Genomic DNA, 22823 nt, shown 5'->3' on the forward strand with positions numbered 1-22823 from the left:
TTTTGCAAGAAAACCTTCTCATAATTTTTACCGTGTACTTACATCTTACCGTAAGTCAGACATGACTACATGGGATGGGGGATTGAATTTTTTTGATATTTATCATCTTTAGAAAATTCACCATTGCCAATCATAAGAATTCATGGCTCAGAGAAAATGTTCATGGCATATGACCATATTTTCATATACATTTAATTAGTGAAAGTTGTATGTGATCAGACTCAGACCTCCTCTAGTATTTCAAGTAGAGCTTCTTGAAATTAATTCATCATTAGAGTAACTAAAATATTTGTCTTTCTCCAAAATCAGACTTGTCTGGGCTTTGACCTCATCTACCTCTGTCATTGGTCTCTGCAGCTCCATTGTTTTCTTTGGATGTTGAAGCCTTATTGGCCTTTATTTCTTTTTTAAGCTATCTTCATTTAGACCCACCACTATTATGTTTCAGAACTTTGATCCTTTCTGCTTAAAACACAGCAATAGAAAGAGTGTCAACTTCCAGTACTTCCAAGTGCTCCTTAGCTGGAAGAGTAGCTCTACAGCTACTCTGGGTATGATGGCATATGCTTGTTTCCTTTGTTCTACAACAAAGGAAACGTCATCCAAGCACCTACACAGCCCCTGAGAGTAGAATCTAGGTCTACTCTGCCTTTTCATCCAATTTTGCTACTCTGCCTTCACTGCTCAAAGAAATCCTCGAGCTATTGCCTGTACCTGTACCCGTACCCACGGACTTTGATTATAATCTTTCATTGCCTAGAACACTGATCCTCCCTTCAGGGCTTACTACCAAAGCTTATCAAGGGAGAAAAAATGAAATGCAGTCTCCTGTAATTATAGTGCTTTATAAAAGGTACTCTCTCTCAACATATATATACACATATATATGTATATATATTTGAGAAAATGTATATATATTTTTTCTAGGAAAAGACCATCATTCTAGGAATATATATAAACTAGGAAAAACCAATGAAGGAAGCTGATTTCTCCTCCATTCTCTGAGAGTTTGTTTTTTTTACTAAAAGTAGACTCATAATCAATGGAGCATCCAAAAAGTAATAAGACAGAAACATATTTATGTGTGTGTGTGTGTGTGTGTGTGTGTGTGTGTGTGTGTGTATGTATCAGAAAAAATGAAAAAGTAATAAGTAAGAAATAGATTATGTATGTGTATTGTAGACTATAGGTCCTTGCCTACTGGTACAACGATTGGCAGGATGCTGTCCACAGAAGCTGGACCTGGGTCTGGAAGTGAAGGAGTAGGCTGCACCTGAATCTGGGAGGGGAAGAGATAGAGATGCTCCCCTTGGGTTAGTCAGAATGCGCTTCCTCACTGCATCATAATGTGTCCCTGCACAGGTGCTTCACCCTGAGTGGGGCCATTCTTAAGAAAGGTGAGAGGACCTCATTGTGGAATGAGGAGTTGGAGCATCTAAAGCTCATTAATCAGGAGGAGGAGGCTCCAGACAGTGGCAAGAAGAGGATAAATGTGTTGAAAGCCATCCTTGAGATGCACCCTTCACTCTCTGTTGCCATTGGGAATGAAATCATTGATATGTAAATCAAATAGTACAATGCCTTTCTTTAAAGGCTTTTTAAAAGTTCTGAGATCACTTTGCATAAAATCAAGTATAATTATTCTACTCACAGTCATATATCTAAGGGCCCAAGGCTTGGTGACAGCTGGCCTGGTTGCTTTATTTCCTACAACTTTCCCCCCTGGCCTACAACATTCAGCCTCAGAACTCCCCTGGATAGTCTCCAAATGACCTGCTTCCTCTGCTTTGGATGCTTTATTTCCAAATTTCTCCAAAATTAGCTTCCGCATGTCTTTCAGATCTCAGGCCTAAAGGAGAGGACTTCTCTGACAAAAAATCCTAAAAATTTACCGCAATACCCTTCATCTTCAAACATTTTTGAATAATCTACTCTGCCTCTCTGTTTCTTACTTATTACTTTGTGGATGCTCCAATGATTACGCGCCTACTTCTAGTAGAAAATAACTCTCAGAGAGCGGAGAAGGAATCAGCTTTCCTTCACTAGTCTTTTCCTAGAATAATGGCTACTCCATACTAGGTGATCAGTAAATAACTGTTGACTGGATGAACAAAAGCAGTATTTTTTATTATTTTCACTTAGCTAAGAATCATTTAACTGTGAGCAGAAAAGTTCTTGGTCACAGGATTCTTCTTTTTCTCATTATATTTTGGAACAGCCAAAGTCAGTTTCACAATCCCACTGAGCCTAGTGAGGTATACCTGTCAAAGATGGTGTTAGTCAAGGTTTTCCATAGCAATAATTGGACTGTATGCTTTCTTAACGAGGCCTAGACCTTGATCCTCATCTTTGCCAGGCCTTTGTAGCTTAGTTTTGATAAGAATCTTGCTTCAGCAGTGTAGATAACCATTTCCTTTACTCCTATCTTTGATTTATCACCCTTGATTTGCCTTCAGTAAGAATCCTAGTAAGTGAATTTAGCAATCATTCCCCTACCCCTCCTGCTTCCTTTTAGAAACTTTCCACTCATTCACCCACTTTATGTTGTTGGTCCGCTATAAATCTCCAGCTCTCGTTGCTGTGTGTTGAGTTGAGCCCAATCTCTCTTCTCTATCGTGATCATCTTGACATATATTGCAATACTGCTGACTAAAGTCTGCCTACTCTCTTAATCTGTGCAAAATATTTTTTTCTTTAACAAGAAAAAGGATGACAAAGAAATGGAACAAAACCCAATGGAGGGGATCACCCAAGAACCCCTATTCACCAGGGGTTTGGTTGTTACCTACAAAGTTCTATAGTTCGCAGATCAAGCCACGTGTATACAGACATTTTTACTTGCGAATTATTTTGCTTTCTTCTGAACAGAATCTTGAGATACACCCAGGAGAAAGCTCCCAAATGCTAGTGGACATATTTACTCAACACAAAGCCATTTGCTTTACAGGTGATTTAAACCATTTTAAGAGTAATTCTGACGGCTTGATTTTTTTATTTGCCACTTAAATCCTGAGTAAGAACTTATTCGGTATGTTTTACATTGTTTTCCCTCTTTCACAAATATTTAACTGAGTGTTCAAAGTAACCTTGCAAGAGAAGGGTTCACTATCTTTGCTCAAGAGTGAGGAGACTGAGAATAAAAGGGAAATTCACATCCAGTTTCAAGCAGGAATTTTGGAGTGTTTCCCCAAGAATACATAAGTCAAATTATTATTATTTATGTTAAAAATGACTACAACACTCCTGTCTAGAACCGATGGGCACCAATGGCTACATCACTCCTCTCTAGAACCAATGAGCACCTACATTGTTTCTGCTTGGACATGTGACTCGCTTTGGGAAATGAGAAAGAAGCCAATGAGCAACAAACAATTGGAGGATGCTTTCTCTGTTTGGACTTTCTTTTTTGCCGCTCTGAAAATTCGGAGACTTTCTGTCAATGAACTTGCTGGAAGATAAGAAGCAGGTGGCCCAATCATTTTCATCATCCAAAGGACAGACAGAAGACAGACAGCCACCACCCTGAAGCAGAACAGCATGGCAAATCAACAGCAGACCAGAGGTGAGAGTTCAGACAAGATAAGAAGAAATCAGAGGTCAGTCTGAACCAGCTCACATAATCAGGAGCTAAATAAACCCTTGTCATTGAGTTTGAGGTGGTTTGTTATCAACAAAAGCTAGTAGATATATACCTTGAGAGGGTTAGTGAGTTGCAAATGTCCGCTCTTGAGGAAAAGAACTTAGCATTGCCCGGACTTACTTAGACTGTTGGTAAGAATATGCAGGTGTGTGTTCATTGGATGTCTCCACTGCTATCTGTTGCTGATGACCACTGGCGTCCTGGGATGAGGGTGCCACTGTCTGGGGAGAAGTATCAGCAACAACACCCTAAGGAGGCAAATAAGTACACAAAAGCCTTATTTGCTTCAGTAAAAGGCCCTCACCTAGAAGAACCAACCATAAGTACTCCACTTCTGTCTGGCTGGAGAAGAGACGCTTTCAGCTACAAAAAGCCACAATAAGTACTCAAAGCAAACATCAGAGTACATGTGGATATGGGTTGAGAAACGCATCCTAATCCAAGACCAATAAACTCTGCTGTTGAAAGTCCTTGGCGTTGTCACAAAATAGTCAGAAAATCATTTTGCCCATACATAAAACTTTTAAACAGTGGTTACACACAGTCACATTAAGTAACAACTTATTAATCAAAAAATTCATCCAGGATTCCCATAAATATTTGCATATGAACTAAGTTTCCTGGGGGTAGATCACTGTACCCTGCCTATATAATTTGGAAAAAAAAAAACAAAAAAACAATAGTCTCTGGCCTTAATAAAAATCTACATCAAAGTTTGGAAACCTTTTAAAAGGATACTGTTGAGTAGGTTTTCCCTTCTGTAATTTGATTTGTTTTATTTTGCTTTGGTTTCCAAGACAGAAACTGGAATTCATTTAGATGTTTCAGAAAAAAAAAAGGGGGGAAAGAAAAAAAAAAAAAGAGATTGTGTCCTGAACTTTGGTTTTCTTCTCTTTTACCCTTCTTAATGTCTTTGGCTTCTCACAGTTGCTAGGGAAAAAAAAAAAGAGCCTCTGGATTTGGTCATCAAGGACATTTGTTTGGTTGTAAGGAGGCTTAGGTAGATTTTCTTGGTTTTCAGTGGACATGAGGAGAGAATCTTTCCTGGTTTTTTCTTTTAGTCTTTGATATTTGCAGTAATGTTGAGTTTCAAAATGTTCTTAGTCAATTCTTCCTGGAAAACTAAAAATTCTCTCCAGAGTCATTCATAGTTTTCTTTCACATTGTTCTATTATAAATTTCTCACAGACCTTTATTTATTTTTGGCATTGGGGATTGAACCCAGAGGCTTTCTACCTCTGAGCTACACCTCCAGCCATTTTTATTTTTTATTTTGAAATAGGCTCTCACTAAGTTGAGAAGGGTCTCAATAAATTTCTAAGCCTGGTCTCAAATCTGCGATTCCCTTGTCTCAGCCAACCAAGTACTGAGATTATGGGAGTGTGTCACCATGTCCACCACTAGCCTCTATATTTGTGAATGTTCAATGGATGTTTGTATATGGAAAATGAATCCTTTTTTTTAATAAGCAAAAATTCAAGGCAGACTATCAGAGTATACTTACATTTTTTTTCCTCAGGGAAATTCTTCCTTTCAGACTCCAGATACAGCAAGACTATTTTTAATAAGATACACTGTCAAATGTGCCTCATTATTTTATACTCATCAAAATGTTCCAGTTCTTTAGATAAGCATATGCCTTTGATGAGACAAATGCAAACATCTGGCAGAGATTTATGCTCACAATGCATAGAATGTCTGTATTATTAATTGCTCAAAACATAGGTGCTTTTTGATAGCTAAACATGGAAAAAACATGCAATTTAATCATAATCCTCAAAATTATGAAACTCCATTTAGAACCTGCTTAATATGGCACAATTATTTGGGACCCATATACCTATATTTTTATGGTACTGGGAATGGAATCCAAGGGCATTCTACCTCCCAGCTATACCCCCAGCCCTGATTTTTATTTTTTATTTTGAAACACGGTCTTGCTGAGTTGCAAAGGGCCTCACTAAGTAGCTGAGGCTCTCCGTGGACTGTGATCCTCCTGTCTCAACCTCCCAAAAGCTGGGATTACAAGCATGCGCCATCACGTCCGGCAGCCATTTATCTGAAGCATTAAAAAGAAAGACTGCCGGGCATTGTGGCGCACACTCGTAATTCCCGCGCTTGGGAGGCGGAGACAGGAGGACTGCGCAGGTTTGAAGCCAGCCACGCTGGCTTAAGAGACCCTGTTTCCAAATAAAAATATAAAAAAAATAGGTCTGGGAGTGTTGCCCGGAGGTAGAAGGGTTTCCAGGAACCCCAATACCACCAAATAAATAAATAAACAAACAACAAACAAACAAATAAATAATTTAAAAACTTGATGTTCTTGATTTTCTAAATTGCACAACAGTATCCTGCTAAAATTTGGGGGTTTCTATACTTTGATAAAAGCAAACATTTGTTACACACAAAACACAATAACTGAACATTTTGAAAGATCTAATTTAGTCTATAAAAGTTTCCATTAATCTCTTTACTGGTGGATTTTCCTATGGAGTGGTACAAATGCACTATTTGCTAACCAACTCAGAAAGGAGCAAAGACGTCAATTCCAGATGTTTTTCAGATGATGAGGAGAAATATACTGTGGTTGTTGCGTGCATGTGCATTATTAGGGGAGAGACAAAAGGACAATAAAAATAATGGACAGAACCAAAGAGATGATACTTGTCTAAGTGTTTTACAACCATCTGCATAGCCACGATCCTTTCTATATAGCTTACATCTCTGTTGAGTAAAATGGGGTCTAGAGGAGATGGATTTATCCAAAGGGAAAGCAGGAAGAGAATGCGCAGAGATTCCATGAAGGACAAGATGACTTCATCAATCATAATGTTTGTAATGATAAAATAATCCAATTATTATTTTCTTGTCTATAGGAAGTCATGCTTCTACTGGGATTTCTCATTAAAGCATTGGGGTTTTTGTTTGTTTCATTTTTAGCATTTGTTTTTGATTTTTGCACTGTTGGGGATGAAACCCAGGGCCTTGTGCGTGGTAAGTACCCGCTCTACCATGGAGCTACACCCCTAGTCAGAGCAGCAGTTCTTGACTTTGATACCTATTGGAATCAACTGAAATCCTTAAAAAAATCCTGATGTCTTCTATACTCTCCAAACATATCAATTGGAATCTCTGGGTATACAAACCATTAATCAATATTTTCTAAAGCTGCCAAAATGATTTTAATGCACAAATAAGTGTGCTAATTAGTACCCTAGTCCAATGTCTCTCACATTTTAATGTGCATCTGGACTGTTGAGGGATCATCTTAAAATGAAAATCGAAATTCAGTAGGTCTAAGTGGCATCTAACAGTCTGCATTTCTAACCAACTCCCAGGTGATACCAGTAGTGATGCTGGTCTAGGGACCACTCTTTGAGAAGCAGGCACTGCAGATATCGCTCATTCAAACAGTTGCAAACTTGTTTTTTCCTTCCTATTGATGAGTATTTGTGGTTAACATTTGATGAGGGTCATGGTTTGTTTTCTGGACATGTTTCTAAATATGCAGACTACTCTCCTCTCATATCTCTCTATCAGGTTAGCTTACTTCAGGTGCAAAGCAAAAACACTGGCACGTTTGGGTAGATGTACAGACTTTCAGAGACAGAGCACGCACTTGCAAATTTCAGAGCAACATACAGATTATGCACGAAGACGCCTTGGGTTACTTGGGATCACTGTATGTATGGCTGAAATTTATCACCCCTAACCTCTTTCTATAAGACAGGGATGGACTTACTTCAATAGAAACAGCTGTCGGAGGCACAGGCGTGTACTGGGGAATGTAGGTCCCTTGCATAGGAGCGGCAGCAGTCAGATACTAGAGGGAATCAGAGAAAAATGCACATGAACTTGGGGTTGCAACTAGAGAGAAAATCAGATACCACGTGAGACTGCTTTAGATATGTGGGGCGTAGCTGGCGCAATGATTAGTCAAATTCTCTTTATGCCAAAAATAAGACAGGGCCTATCAGCCTTAAATGCCTTTGCTTACTGGTTCGGAACCAATGACCTCCTCAGCTTTACGGCGTCAGTCACAAGTTACTTCACCCCCACTCTTTTATTTTGTCCTGCAAATACTCTATAGAAGATCTTAAACATTTCTCCTTTTACATGTAAACACAGACTCCATGAGGATTAAAAGGCTTACATCTCCCTTTCCAGTTTCTTTCTAGCGCTAATGTACAGTAGGCTCTCAACAATCATTTGTTGAATGAATGAATGAATCATTATATCATTTGTTAGTAATAGTTTGCTTTTCTTACAAAAATAGGGAAATGATGTAAAAAGACTTATGCGGCAACATTCAAAATTGGCAAATATCATTTTGTTGTCGTTTTCACGTCAATTTTATTAATATAAAGGAAATAGAGTATTGTAGATAGATAACGCTGAGGTCGCCTCTGTTCCTTTCTCCCATCCCATTCTTAAGTCACTGTTAGAATTTCCTTTCCAACTCCTTTGATTCTTCAAACTTTCACCACTGGGGTGAATAATAAAACAGCCAAATCAACTTCCTGTGAGTTATAGTATTTAATGAAACATATATTGGGGATAGCATATATTTTTATAATGAAGAAATAGGAACCCCAGAAAAAAATTATATGCTCACTTACATATGAATCACATCTGACCTATCTTTTCATCTTTAATACACATTCTTCTCATCAAGTCAAAGTCCTGCTCTCTGAGAGTTAATTTTTTTATGGAATCAACTGAGGTTCCAAACTTGACCTATTTATGGAACCTCATAACTAAAGTCATCTATTGGGACATTCAATGAAAGATCAAAACCCTCTGTAAAAGCCATGTTTTACAAAAAACCTATGAAAGGATGACTAAGACAGTGTTTTGAAAACTTTAATTTTCTGTGACCTCCTTGCGGTCTTGCTTAGACTTAGAGCACTACAGAACACACTTTGGAAAATGTACTTTTACTTGAATCTTAAGAATTCTAGCAGATCTGTAGCAAGTGGGATTATATGTTCTTGTCAGCTCTGAATTTATCTAGGTCTAGAGTTGATGCTGTGTGGTTCATGGTGTACTCTTTGGTTGTGGCTTTCCAAGGTGTAATATATATTAATAAAAGGCTAATAATCCCACATTAATTTGGGTCATTTTCTAGAATTGGTAATCCCAGACTTTGCAACTGGGCTTCACTAAACGGTTTCCTCTGCGTAAGATGCTATTGCTGGCATCCGTCTATAGAACACTGCCTTGACCCATCTTCACTCTGCTTTCTGCATCTCTAAAGAGGCATTTCTGTGAAGTAGAGATCATTAGGGACATAACCCGTGGCCCTACAGAGCAATGTTCATTAGTTCAAACGAGAATCCGCTTAAGTATTTAGACTTCCCCACCAAAATAAAGAATGTTCAAGTGGTAGAGCTAATGAGAACATGCAACATGATTCTTAGCTAAGCTTCTTCAAATGACTGAGTTATTAAAACCTCATATGCATTTTGTTTCTGTAACACAGATCAATGAAGTTCACTCCTCCCATAACATGGTCCCAACAGAGCTGCTTATGAAGCAATTCTTTGTTCCCTTCTCTTCAGAATAGCTCTTGCCTGGAAGGGTATTTTATCATTTTTATAGATGAAGAAACTGAGACCCATATATAATGAAAAAAACTGGCATTTTTCTGATCCTCTACCCAGCACATGTTTGTTTCTTTGTTTTGTGTGGTATTGGGTATTAAACTTAGGGGTATTCTACTCTGAGCCACACCCCTCAGCTAACTCTTACACTTTCTCTCTCTCTCCTCTTTCTGTAAATCTATCTATCTATCTATCTATCTATCTATCCACACGTGTGTCTTAAAATATATTTAAATATAAATATATATATACATATATGTTTTTATTTTAATTTTGAAACAAGATCTCACTAGGTTGATGAGAGTCTATTTGCTGAGGTTGTCCTCAAACCTACGATCCTCCTGCCTAATTACAAATGTGAGCCACCACGTATAGCTTTCATTCGGCACATTTTTAGTCCACTTCATTTACCTTTGATGTTAAATAAATCAGGTCCCAAGATCTCCCTTCTAATCATTGCTGCATAGCATAGCTATCAGCTTTTATAACTGGATTTTAATAACTAAATTTCCAAAAAATACAGGCTAAAATACTATTGATTGGTATTTTTCTTTTCCATACATTTAATCTTTCTACTCAAAAATTTAACATGTGTGTATGACAAAATGTCTTAGGAATAAATGAGGACTAAAATACAAGTCTATACATAGGAGATGCACATATCTATCATAAGTGATAGTGAAATGCTGAACAATCTCTGTTTGGATTCTGAAATGATATAAAGTTGTCTAGTATCATCTCTTATAACACCGTCCTCAGTTTTCTTTTAGAAGGGCTACTCTATATGTTTGGTAATTTAATCTTATGCTGTTCTTCTGAACAGGACAATATATATCTTGTAAGTATAAATGAGATCAGTTCAGTGGTGTGTGTGTGTGTGTGTGTGTGTGTGTGTGTGTGTGTGTGTTTCTTTCAATGAAAAAAATTTTGGTTGCTTTTCTTTTGTCATAGAAAACCTCATAAATAGATCTTGAAAAAATTGTTTGAAAATTAATGACAGAATTATCCAAATTGTATGCCCCTTGAGACTATTATGTGTAGATAGACTTTGTTGTAAAGCTCTTTCATGTAAACATGTCTTCTAGGGTAGAGTGTAAAGAAGGGACAGTCTTGTAAAATCCAGAGCAAGTCCTTATAGAAAATGAACATCTCTCTGTGGAAGTTCAACTCTCAAGCTCTAGGTTATGGCTGACAAATAACTCTTTCTCTCCAAGCTCACAGTTTGATTTTCTTAAAAGCCTAGATATACTTCACTCAGACCCCAAAATTTACATGCACAAACATTGTTTAGATAGATAGCTTCAGAGACTGCTTTCCTAAGCCCAGTGGACAGGTGACCAAGGAAAAGAGAATGACCTATGATATCACTTCTGTTCTTAAGACTCTATAAAGCATGCATGTCTTATCAAGCCCATGAGAGAAATGGATTTATATCCTTTAAGCTAATTTCTTTTACTGGTATTTACTATAGGCTACAAAAGGCTGCCACAAGTTTTTATTTATAAAAATTGTTTATTTGGATCATTGTTATGGGAACTATGTTACAATGAGATAATAGATAAAATGGATGAATCCATATGATATTCCCCTGTAAGTACCAGCTTGAGGTTATAGCGTTAATGGGTATTTTTTTTCTCATAACCAGCTTGATACATTTTATGTATTTTAAAGGTAATGGATAGTTGCATGTTAAGTGTGTAGGAGCCCTGAAAGCCATTCTTGATGCCACTGAATAAATTCCGGCCTCTATCACTTGTTCCAAGACGTCTAGACACTGCATCACCAAGATATTATATGAAGAGAGAAAACAAATAGTGAGATTGGAAAGTAATTGTGTTTATTCCTATTTAAGTTGGGATAAAAATGTTTCTGTTACTGTGCAATCATTGATTATTTCTGTGGAAACAGAGAAAGCAAGCCCTAAGTTATTAGTTTTAGAATTACTCTCTTCCCCCACTGAAGCTAAACAAACCAAAGTATTTTATACACATCTTATGGGGAATTTGTTCATTTGAATTATTTGGGAGGGACAAAGAAGGTCCTGCATTTTGATTTTTGGAATTAGCAAAAACAGCAGATGAAATTAGCTCACTTGAAGGTGTCGTTATACTACTATTTAAGATTCGCAGTGATGCTTTCAGTTCTTGCAATAAAATTTGGAGAGCCAGTTAACAAATTCAGAAAGGGGAGTAGTTAAGAGTTTTATCAAACCCAGAGACTCAATGAGAAGGACATGGGAAAATTGTAAAATACACCTTCAAAACCCAGTTGAGCAGAAAAAGCAAAGATTGTGGGAGATGACCCTCACAGCGTGAGATGTGAATTAGTTCCAAAATCATGCAGTTCAAAATTTCTTTTAACAAAGGCAGCTCGAGAATATAGGGAAGAGCCTGAGTTACAATTTGTCAGAGTTGGGCAGGCCGCTGAGAGGACAGCATTATCTGAAGGTATTCAGGGTTTTTGAGGGATGTGCTTTTTTGATTTATGTTAATTCCATCATGTCAGAACTGACGAACCTGGGGTGGCTATCTGGCATCGTCTAACACATTTGCCTTAATTGGGTAGTAATGGCTGCCACAAGTATAATTCTAAGAAAATGTTCTAAGTCTTAATGCCAGCAAGTGAGGATGAGACCATCATCAGAGAAGAAAACTGGAGAGATTCTTCTTCAAAGGAAAACGTGTCTCTATGAGGGCAAGGGAAGGAGGGACCACTACTGCTCAGTTCTTATTAAACTCTCTATTTCTGCCAATGGAAAAAAAAAATAATGTGGATGACAGCCCAATATAGTAATAGCATTTGCTTTTATAACGCTTATGTTATCAATAACATAAAAAGTAGACTTCTTTTTAAAGTATCAACATATAAATAACAAAATGCATGGTTGTGAGTAAGAATTAATTGTCCTTGAAGAGTACGTAGAGAGGATTATAGAGCCTGTTATACTTTGCTTACTGGTAACAGAAGTACTTGAAGACAGAAGACCAGTTAGTAATCTGATAGATGATGGGAGTCCAGGATTTAGAGAGATATGCAGTCAATATTATTCTATTTCCCCAGAATAACACTAAACATAACCCACAGAGAGGTGTGCATTAAACTCTTAAACAAGAAAGTTTGTTGCCATTGTGTTTTGTAGTGAAGGTCATTTGTCGCTGACAAGGAGCCAATAGAAAATTGAATAAAGGAAGTTTTGAATGTTGTCCTTAGCCTTGAAGTCTCCAACCACCCACCCCTGCAAGACAGCGAGAAGGAAATTTGCGGGTGTCACAGGCTATCTAGGGCTTCATTGGTGCAGAAACATGCATTTAACGGGAAAAATAAAATAATTTAGATTTGAATCTGTGCACGGATCTTTGCTGTGGCAATAAAGTACAAGACACTACTATGGAAATGTAGCTTACTAAGAAATTATGTCTTGAAATTTGAATTTGAGACAATTTTATAAAGATGCTATGAATTCTATCCCCCTATTTTGTTCTCTTTTGGATGGGTGTGGAATAACATGAAATTTTCAGAACAATTAGACAGAGGAGAGATTAAATAGATCACACAAGTCATTCAGGAGTTTATGATAAGATAAAAACAGAATCAACTGTCTATCAGATTGCTAAAGGGAGACTGTTTGTAACTGTAAAGCATATTATGGTGGAGTAGTGGAAATCAACCTTGGTTCAACAAGGAAAATATAGTAAGTTAGTAAGTAGGTAAGTAAGTAAGTAAGTAAGACATATACTAAGAAAATAATATGAACAATATTGTGCCAAAAATTTTACAATTTATATGAAAGGGACAAATTTGTTGAGAAGCACAGTTTAGCAAAACAGATACAAAAAATAGACATTCTAAATAGTTTCATATCTACTGAGGAAATTTAATTCATCATATGAAACTATCAATAATAAAATTTCCAGCTTCAACTGGCTTCTCTGGTAAATTTTCCAAGCATTTAAGATTTAAGGAGTAAAAAATACCAATCTTGTATAAATTCTTCCAAGAAGACTAATGAAAAAATACTTTTCAATTCATCTTATAAAGCTACTACATTCCTCATTCCAAAATTTGATAGGAATATTATAAGAAGGGCAAACTATAGTCCAATATCCCTCATGAATACTTAAATAAACTTCTTGAATTACATTTTGGCCTACCAATATATACCTTTTGTTTATTTGAGATTAACTTTGGACCCTCAATGTAAGTTTAACATTTGAAAAGTGGGACATAATTCACCACAATTAAAAGAAAAAGAACTTTTAATATCCATTTCAGAAGACTCGGAATCATCTTTGATTAAAATATTATATCTTTATATGGCAAATATTTTAGAAATAGATGAGGACAAGGAATATAAACCCATATGCATAAAAAGTGTATGGCTAACATTAGAGGTGATGATGAAATACTGGACAATCTCTATTTAAAATCTGGAGGGATACAAATTGTCTACCATCATCTCTGGTAGTACTATCTTCAAGGAAGATAAACAGTGAAATAAAAGGATGACAAGAAAAGAAAGGCATAAAGGTAAAAGAAATAAAACTGTCATAATTCATAGATGACCTGACTAACATATGGACATTCATAAAAGATACTAAAGAAGAAAAAACCAGAATTGTTAAAATTTATAAGAAAAGTTGGCTAGGTGGGAGGATATCTATAAATTAAAAACTCTTTAATTATCACCAGCAGCAGATAATTAAAGATGAAATTAAAGTGGTGTTCTCTCCATATTTATGATAGCATCAAAAATCAACTACCTAAAATATTTTTAAGAAAGGCATGAACACTTTTAGATTAAACTTTTAAAAATTGGATGAAAGAAATTTATTGAGATCTAAATAAATGGAGAGATCAGCCACATTCATTGATTAGCAGATTCAATACTATTAAAATATCAATTTACCTAAAAATAAAACCTATACAATGTAATCCCAATTAAAATTCAAGATTTCTTGATGGAAATAAAAAAGGCTTTTCTAAATTTTATGTTAAGTTCAGTCATTTGAGATGAGTCATAGATACAAAAATAAAAGCATAATAATGTGGTAGATTTTGAAATAAAGCAGGAGAATAGCTTCAGGTCTTGGGAAGAGCAAAAATTTTCTTAAATATTGACTCAAAGAGAAATAATCACAAGAGAATGATAAAATGGGGTTCATTAAAGTTAAGAATAACTGATCATCAAGACTGAAAGAAGATATTTGCTGTATATATATATTGCAAATCTGACATGTATATCAAATTTCTTTATATTTCTATTCTTTCTATTCTTGATATTTCTTTCACTTTTATGCCTTTCTTTTCTTGTCATATTTTTATTTCACTCTCTTCATCCTCCTTGAAGACAGTACTAACAGAGATGATATTAGACAATACTACATCAGATAGATATCTGACAAATAACTATGTATGTCTTCTGCATATATATGTATATATATGCATGCATATGTGTGTATATATACACACATTATAAATATAAATAAATCAGTAGGAAGAGAGAAAACACAGTTTAGAATAGTGAGTGAAAAAGTATGAATACACAACTTAATCTCCAGGGAATTATTTTGAGCCAGAAAAGAAAGCAAAATAGAAAAAAAGTCAATACAAAAGACTGTATTTGTCATTTGTTAAAGAGGCTCTCTTTTCCAGTGTATCTTTTTGGCCCATTTGTCAAAATCAAGTGGATGTAAGTGTGTGGATTTGTTTTTGAATACTCTAGTTTGCTCCATTGGTCTACGTGTCTGCTTTTGTGACAGTATCATGTTGTTTTTATTATTATGTCTGTAGTATAGTTTGAAGTTAGGAATTGTGCCTCTTGTGTGGTTCTTATTGCTGAGAACTATTTTGGCTATTTTGTTTTTTTTGTTATTCCACATAAATTTAAGAACTGATTTTTTTAATATCTGTGAAGAATGATCATGGAATTTTAATTTTTTATCATATGATTCTATATATGTACCTTTTATGGTATTGAGGATTAAACCCAGGAGTATTCTAACTTCAAGATATACCCTGAGTGCTACTTTATTTTAATTTTAAAGTGGGGTCTTGTAAGTTTATGAGAGCCTCCCTAAGTTGCTGAGGCTGGCCTTGAACACACAATTCTCCTGTCTCAGTTTCCCAAGTACTGGTATCACAGGTGTGTGCCACCATGGTTTGCTCTGTATGTATCTTTTTCTGTTTGGTACTAGGGATTGAACCCCAAAACATTATACTTCTAAAATATACTCCCAGGCTTACTCTACTTTTTTTTTCTTTTTTTTTTTTTTAGTTTGAAACAGGGTCTCATTAAGTTCCTGAGGTTGGTCTCAAATCTATAATCCTCTTGTCTCAGCTTCCCAAGTATTAGAATTTAAAAGTATGTGCCACCATGCCCAGGTGTGTGTGTAACATTTTTGAAATGCCTAAATTTTAGAAATGTAGGACAGATGTATGGTTGTCAAGAGTAGAAATGGAACTCCAGAAGTAAGAGGGAAGAAAATAGGGTTATGCAAAGGAGGAATCTCATTTAGAATTTTGACTACGGTTGTGGCTAAATAAGCCTCTACAAATAATAAAATCATATGGAATTGAGTATACATATACATGAGCAAACTTAGAGAAATCTGGATAAGATTTGTGTATCATATCAGTATTGATTTCCTGGTTGTACTATAATTTTGCTAAATGGCACAGTCGGATATATTAGGGTATGTCTCTTAATTCTTAACACTGGCATGTGATCCTACAATGATATAAATTAAAAAATTCAATAAGAAAAATACCCCAAAACATTGACATTTATAAATATGTGTGGTTGATGTAAATGGCTAACATGTATATGAAAGCATGATTAACCTCCCTCTTTACTCATCCGAGAAATGAAGTATTATTATATTAACACTACATTCCAGCCAGTAAAGCAAAAATAAAATAGATGATTTCAAGTGTCAGTGAGGATATAGACATGAAAATAATTTATCTACTGTTAGTGGGAGTTTAAATTGATGCATCCATTCTGTAAAACTTTTAGGCAACACCAGTGAGGCAGAGCATTTGCAAAATTTAGGATTATTTGATTCTACTCCTAGATATACACACAAGAGAAACATTTAGAAATATGCTCCGAAAGCCATGCACAAAATATTTAAAGAGGCATCATTTATAATATTGCAAGCTGGAAATAATCTAAAATATTAATCAGTGTTAGAATTAACAAATTGTAATAGGTGTGTGTTTTATTATTAATAGCATAAAACATAAACTACTTTATCCCATGAATGAGTCATACCTATATGATGTTGAATTAAAGAAGGCAGGCATAAAAAGCCACATACTCTATGATTCATTTAAAGTTTAAAAACAAGAAAAAATTCTCTTGTGACAAATGTTGGGACTGTGGATACTTTTATGAAGACAGTAAAGGAGCAGGGACACAAGGACTCATAATTTTATATCTTGATCCAGATGGTGGATATGTCCATATGAATCTGTGTGAATCTTCCAAATTCATTGAGTTATACAATTTTTGAATTCTGCACTTTTCTGGGCACATTTTATACTTCAACAAAGAAATATTTAAAAAACAATGACCGACAGAAAACAGCAAAGGCTAGCCGGGCGTGGTGGCGCACGCTTGTAATCCCCGCGCTTGGGAGGCAGAGACAGGAGGATCGCGCAGGTTCGAAGCCAGCCGCGCGCGCTGGTTTAGGAGACCCTGTTTCCAAATGAAAATGTAAAAATAGGTCTGGGAGTGTAGCCCGGAGGTAGAAGGGCTTCCAGGAACCCCAGTACCACAAAAAAAAAAAAAAAGAAAGAAAAAAAGAAAACAGCAAAGGCTGATGTTTGATAAGAATATAAACAATCTACTCAGTCAAAAAATGAATGCATTCGGAGGTAAGATGTTTGGAAAATTGGTGAGGTACTTATGTTCTTTTTTTGTTGCTTAGAGTTTTGAGGACAGATGTCAGGTAAAATGAGAGGGGTTGGGAGTTGAAAAGGTATGAGGTAGCTGTCTTGGAGAGTGGGACAGAAGATCACCCAGGGTTGTAGTAAGATTTCTGGGCAGTATCTAAGTTGAGAGGCAGCAAAGGGAGCGTGCAATACATCAGCATGGTGGCATGGTTTACTCTAGCTACATTCCCTCTGCTCAAGAGAATGGTGTGGACTGAGAATTGAATGCAGAAGAGATTAAATTTTATCAGGACACTGGGACAGAAGGAGAATCAGGTCAGGCAGGGGAAGGGGCATAAAAGGAAGTGATTCCTATGTTCTAGTGTGGGATCTGAGTGTGGATGCAAAAAACAAAACAAAACAAAAAAAATGGCAGTAGGATGCCATGAAGAGAAGAGAAAGGCAGAAAGGCAGGCTTAATGGTACAATTATTTTTTTATTTTGCAAGATGGGCCATGAAAAATATGTGAGAATGAATGAGGGAGTTGGCTGTCAGAAAATGGTTTGCTTGAAATTGAGTGAGTGTTTGGCATTGATATTTGAAGCAGGAGCAGCAATTGCTAACAAATGCTAGGCCAAGATAGAGGAAGATAACCAGAAGTCAAGAAAGATACCCAGACCTGAGAGGCCAAGGCACTCTTTATTAAGTTCCAGTGAGGCATATATATTCTTAATTCACTTAGTAGCAGTATTCCATTGAATAATTTTATGGAATTTTAAATAATAAGTCAACTACAGAGGTGAGTGAACATATACCTAAACTCTCAAGTAGGGATTGGGTAATAGGGACTAATAAAGTCCAGAGGAACTGGCTTTGATACTAACCCATGGAGTGTTTGGGTTAGTTTATTTCTATATTTGATCTTAATATAATACGTATATTATATAAACATAATATTATATACTATACAAGATGATTATACATGTATATTTAATTTTATCCCTTGCTTAATTTTTTCTATTATTCTTAAATACCTTTTTTCAATTCTTGTAAGAAACAGTGGAATCGGAACTCTGGCTCTTGGTTTATTAAACTCCTCTGATTCTTGGAGGGAGGAAGGATAGTAGTTTGAACTTGGCAGAAACTTCTCTATTATATTTTTGGTATTTCCAAGATTATAGATGCTCCTTTGAGCATCTACAATTAAATGGGTATATAATTTTATGTATTATTCTTCATTGCCAATTGTACATTCACCATAGAACCAAGGAACAGAGAAGCTAATTAAATCCATGCAAGTTGGACCTTTTGTATTATTATGACTTTATTAGTCTTCTCACTTTACATTTGAATTCCATGTCCGCTCATACTTATCTTCATGTACTTTTATGCTGTTATTTTTGGCGATTTTTTTTTAACCAATTCCATGTTTTACCAATGATAAAGATTTTTTTTTTTTTGGTGGTACTCGGGTTCCGGTACCACCAAATGTGTGTGTGTGTGTGTGTGTGTGTGTGTGTGTGTGTGTGTGTGTGTGGGTAATTTTTTTTTAAATTTGGAAATAGGTTTCTTAAGCCAGCGAGGCTGGCTTCGAACCAGCACCATCCTCCTGTCTCTGCCTCCCAAGCACGGGGATTATAAGCGTGCTCCACCATGCCCGGCAATGATAGAGAATTTCAAAAGTGTATGTAAAGTGGTAACCTCTTTAATGGAGGTAGTCTGTCTGCTAAAGTCAAAACAACACTTATTATGTGTCTCTAGATTTGAAATAGATAGGAAGAAATCACGTTAACACATGACCTGATTAATCTATTATCTGGATAGCTAAAAAATTAATGTCCTCAGCCTCTACAAAGTTCATTTATTTGTTTTTCTCAAGGATTTCTTCTTTGTTTTTTTCATTTATTTTTGCAGTACTGGAGATTGAACCCAAGGGCATTCAACTTCTGAGCTATATGCCCAGCTGTATTTTTTATTTTTTATTTTGAAACAGAGTCTCACTAACTTGCAGAGGGCCTCAATAAGTAGCTAAGGCTGGCTAGGAACCTGTAATCCTTTTGTCTCAGCCCCCTAAATGCTGGAATTACATGCATGTACCACTACACCTGGCTTCTTTCTTATTTTTAGAAATAGAAGAGCTGAGGGACGTTGCCAAAAAGACATGTGACCTAAGAAATCTTCAAAAGGTCTGGACATTTTGTTGTTTTCTATTTAGTTTCTGTGACTATAGCATTACGTTGGACTGAGTAAAGATACTTCAGCAAAAGTGAACAGGCCTTATCCAGACCGTAACGCACATGGAAGATTCCATTTCCACAGGAAACCATCCCCCCCAGTGCTATGAGGCCCATAAATCATGAATGCCAAGCATCCCTGTGGACCAGGGTTATACAGCTCAACACCAGGAATGTGCAAGGTGGACCTAAATTTTCTTCAGAAACAAAATTTCACTTCTATAAGAATCAACCAGAATTTTACCTCTACAAGAATCAAAAGCATATTCTTTTTCATTGGGTTTGTTTTTAATTAGGGAAGAGGTTTTCAGAGACAGAACTGGATCTACTCAACAATTTTGAATATTTATACAAGAGAGAACTCCCAGATGGGTGGGAACAAATGAAATCAGGGAGAAACAGGATGGGAGAAAAGACAGAAACAATGAACAATATTCTAAGTAAAAAGGAAACTATAGAAAGCAACAAGCTGGAACTGTAAAAAAAAATAGGGCATAAAGCTATTTGATTAAAATATTTCCAGGAGTTATACATATTTAGGAAGAAAAAATATTCTAATGACACTATCTCATTAATAGGAGCATCTATAATTTTGGCAATACAAAAAGATAACAGAGGAATTTTGATACTATCATTCTTCCCTCCAAGGATGCAAGAAAATTTAAAAAACAAGGGTAAAAAGATGAAGAGGATGGGAAGGAAACTGGCCCTCTGGAGCCAGAGTTCAGATTCGACTGTTTGCTGCAAGCACTGAAGAATAGTTTGCTGGAGAGGTAAAATAGGTTATCTTGGGGCAAAACTTAACCCATTTCCTCTGATTTCTTGGAATCATTGTGATGTACAATGCCTCATTTATGTTTGGCAATACTAACCTTGCTCCTGCTTGGTTAAGAGTACTGTCTTCATAATCCTCTTCCTTTCTGCTGTTTTTTTTTGTTTATTCTCCCTGTGTTCAAACCCCTTTTTGTCCTTCCAACACAAATCAAAATCCTTTCTCTTAAGCAGAGTCCAAATGTCCAAACCCTTGCTGTGGGTCCACATTTTGAAGTGATTAGTCTCTACTATGATATTTAACAGCTCTTTTTTCGCCTGTGCCAGGGCTCTTAGCAGTCAATTCATGTAAGCTCCTGGAAGGAGCATGCCTGATTCATCAAGGCTGGTATTTAATATGCATTTGTTGAATAAATAAGTGAATGAATGGCTGGATGATTAAAAGCTCTGGGTAAAAATACTCAAGGTTTGCAAGAAGAATGTAAAAACTCTGGGATAAAAAGGTCAGCTCAGGAAGTAAGGATTCTTTGAAAAAATTCAATAAGTAAGGGCTAGAATGAAGGCGCAGAATGCAAGTGAAGAGAAAGAAAGTCGTAACTGGTAAAATAAAAATAAAAATAAAAAGTGTAAAATTATGAATAAGACATGGTTAACCTGGACAACCATTGGTGGGGGGGAAGGGGGCGGGGGGGGGAGAGGGCACCAAATATAGTATAAATGTATACTACTTATGTTCAATAAAAAATTGCTAAAAAAATTTAAAAAATAAGTTTCTCTATACCTAACATGTGCTAGAGAAGAAACTGGATCCAGTTACAATTAAAATTAATTTTAAAAAATCCATCTGTGTCAAGACTAAAGGAGGCAGGACACTAAATGAAGAAGTAAGACCTTCCATCATAAGAAAAGCTCTTCTACAAAGAGATGACGATCCTATTGGTAGAGGATATGAATAATTCTAATCAAAAGGCCTTCTGGAGGTGCAATTGAAACTAAAATCAATGGTCCTGAAATCGTTCAATTCGAAAGTAGTAGAAAGAGATGAAGAGTGAGTTGAGACCTAAAGAGGAGGCTGGTCTTTTCTTCTTTGATAAAAAGAAAGTGATAAAGTTGGCTAGCAGAATTACATTATTTATAAGCTGGGGATCAGCTGAATGACAAAATGCATACCTGACATCTTTCATTTTCTCTGTGAAAACCATGAAGAAGAGTACTAGTGGGATATCGTGGGCAGAAAAGTGAATGTTTGCCATCTTTCCACTGGGATCCATTTAATGGAGTATTTAAGTTATTTTATTGAAGAATTATAAGGAGATGTAACTTAGGGTAAATTAAATAATTTCAAGGCCCATTTTTTTTTTGGGGGGGTCTTGGAGATTGAACCCAGATACATTTCTAACTTTGAGTCATACCACTAGTCCGATTTTATTTTTTATTTTGAAGCAGGGTCTCACTAAGTGGCCAAGGGACCTTGCTAATTTGCCAAGGCTGACCTCAAGCCTGTGATCTTCCTATTTCAGCCTCCTTAGTACTGGTATTACAGGCACCTACCATCACACCTTGCCATGAGCCCCCTTAATAAAGAGTGAAAGTGACATGGCTGGCAAGAGAAGAGCTGAAGTATTCTATAATATTTTCTAGGCTGGAAAAGGGAAAAGGAAAGAAATGAAAAAAAAAAAAAAAAAAACAACAGATGGGTAAGAGACACATTTTCAAAAGTGACATGCGGGAATAAAATGTTAGAGTTACTATGAAGGCTTGAAGATTTCAGAGAGGAAGACATTGGGGTTAGATCCAACAGGCAATGTTTAATGTGGGTAGCAGGGGAGCCAGGGGTAAGGGTCGGTGGAATGGAGGAGACAAAAGAGCAACGACACTTTGTATTAGTGAGGCAGGAAATGGAAACCAGACAAGACAGATGCCAAAAGGCCACATTCAATCTGCAGGATGCACAGAAATCAGTGGGTGGTAAGGGAGGAACAAGACAGCATCCTGCAGCAGCGTTATCACAACCAAGGGACCAAAGGACTTGCATAAGGCCTAGAAGAAGCAATGTTGATGCAAACAACTGCAGACATCTCCCTCCAGCTCTACTGGCAACAGGAGCAAGTGAGAAGGCGTGTAGTCTCCAGTTGGGGGTGGTGGTGGAAGAAGCCATATTCTTAGGAAGAACCAGGATTTAGGTAAGACATGAGGAGGAGAAAACTTTCTCTGCAAAGCATAAAGATGCAGAGGGCTCTATATTTGGGTTTTTAAATGTACTTTGAAAGGGATAGAAAGAAGAGATATTATATAAAGTCAGTAGTATAAAGGTGGTCGACTAAGCAAGCAGTACAGTGAGTCTTAAAGAGAAAGTCTTGATGAGGTAGAAAGCCAAGGCGGACTGAATTAGAATGCTGGTTCAGGCGATATTTTGGGGCCTGTTGGCATCCGGTCATCTCTACATTTCAGCCTGGCCAGGTGAGACCTCAGGTGATTTCACACACTTAACATGAAAATGCCGGCAGTCTGCTAAAATGATCTCTCCTTCGATCTGGACATATTCGTGCTTTCCTCTTTCCAGTCTCCTCATTTGTAGAGTTTGTTTACTCTTGAGAGTTGAAAACAAGATTGCACATTCAAATCCACATTCAATTTAAAGCTAAACAGATGTTCCCTCTGCTGGACTTTGCCAAAAAGAATAAATCTTGGGAGATGCT

At 36.5% G+C, this 22823-nt stretch overlaps 1 protein-coding gene across 5 annotated transcripts in view; it reads right to left on the reverse strand.

Annotated features, from left to right (window-relative positions):
* Positions 1 to 3756: 3756 nt before the first annotated feature.
* RBMS3 (RNA binding motif single stranded interacting protein 3) overlaps positions 3757 to 22823 on the reverse strand; it is a gene marked incomplete at its 3' end in the record, with an annotated part of 718132 nt that continues 699065 nt past the window's right edge. For all 5 annotated transcript variants that reach the window (XM_080714872.1, XM_080714869.1, XM_080714871.1 and 2 more), the window contains 2 exons: positions 7383 to 7463; positions 3757 to 3888 (listed from right to left, as the gene is read on the reverse strand). In XM_080714872.1, coding sequence (XP_080570998.1) covers positions 3757 to 3888; positions 7383 to 7463 — 213 coding nt within the window. The remainder of the gene's footprint in view (positions 3889 to 7382; positions 7464 to 22823) is intronic.

The sequence above is a fragment of the Muscardinus avellanarius genome (assembly GCF_963383645.1).
Source record: "Muscardinus avellanarius genome assembly, chromosome: 18".
Taxonomy (NCBI): domain Eukaryota; kingdom Metazoa; phylum Chordata; class Mammalia; order Rodentia; family Gliridae; genus Muscardinus; species Muscardinus avellanarius.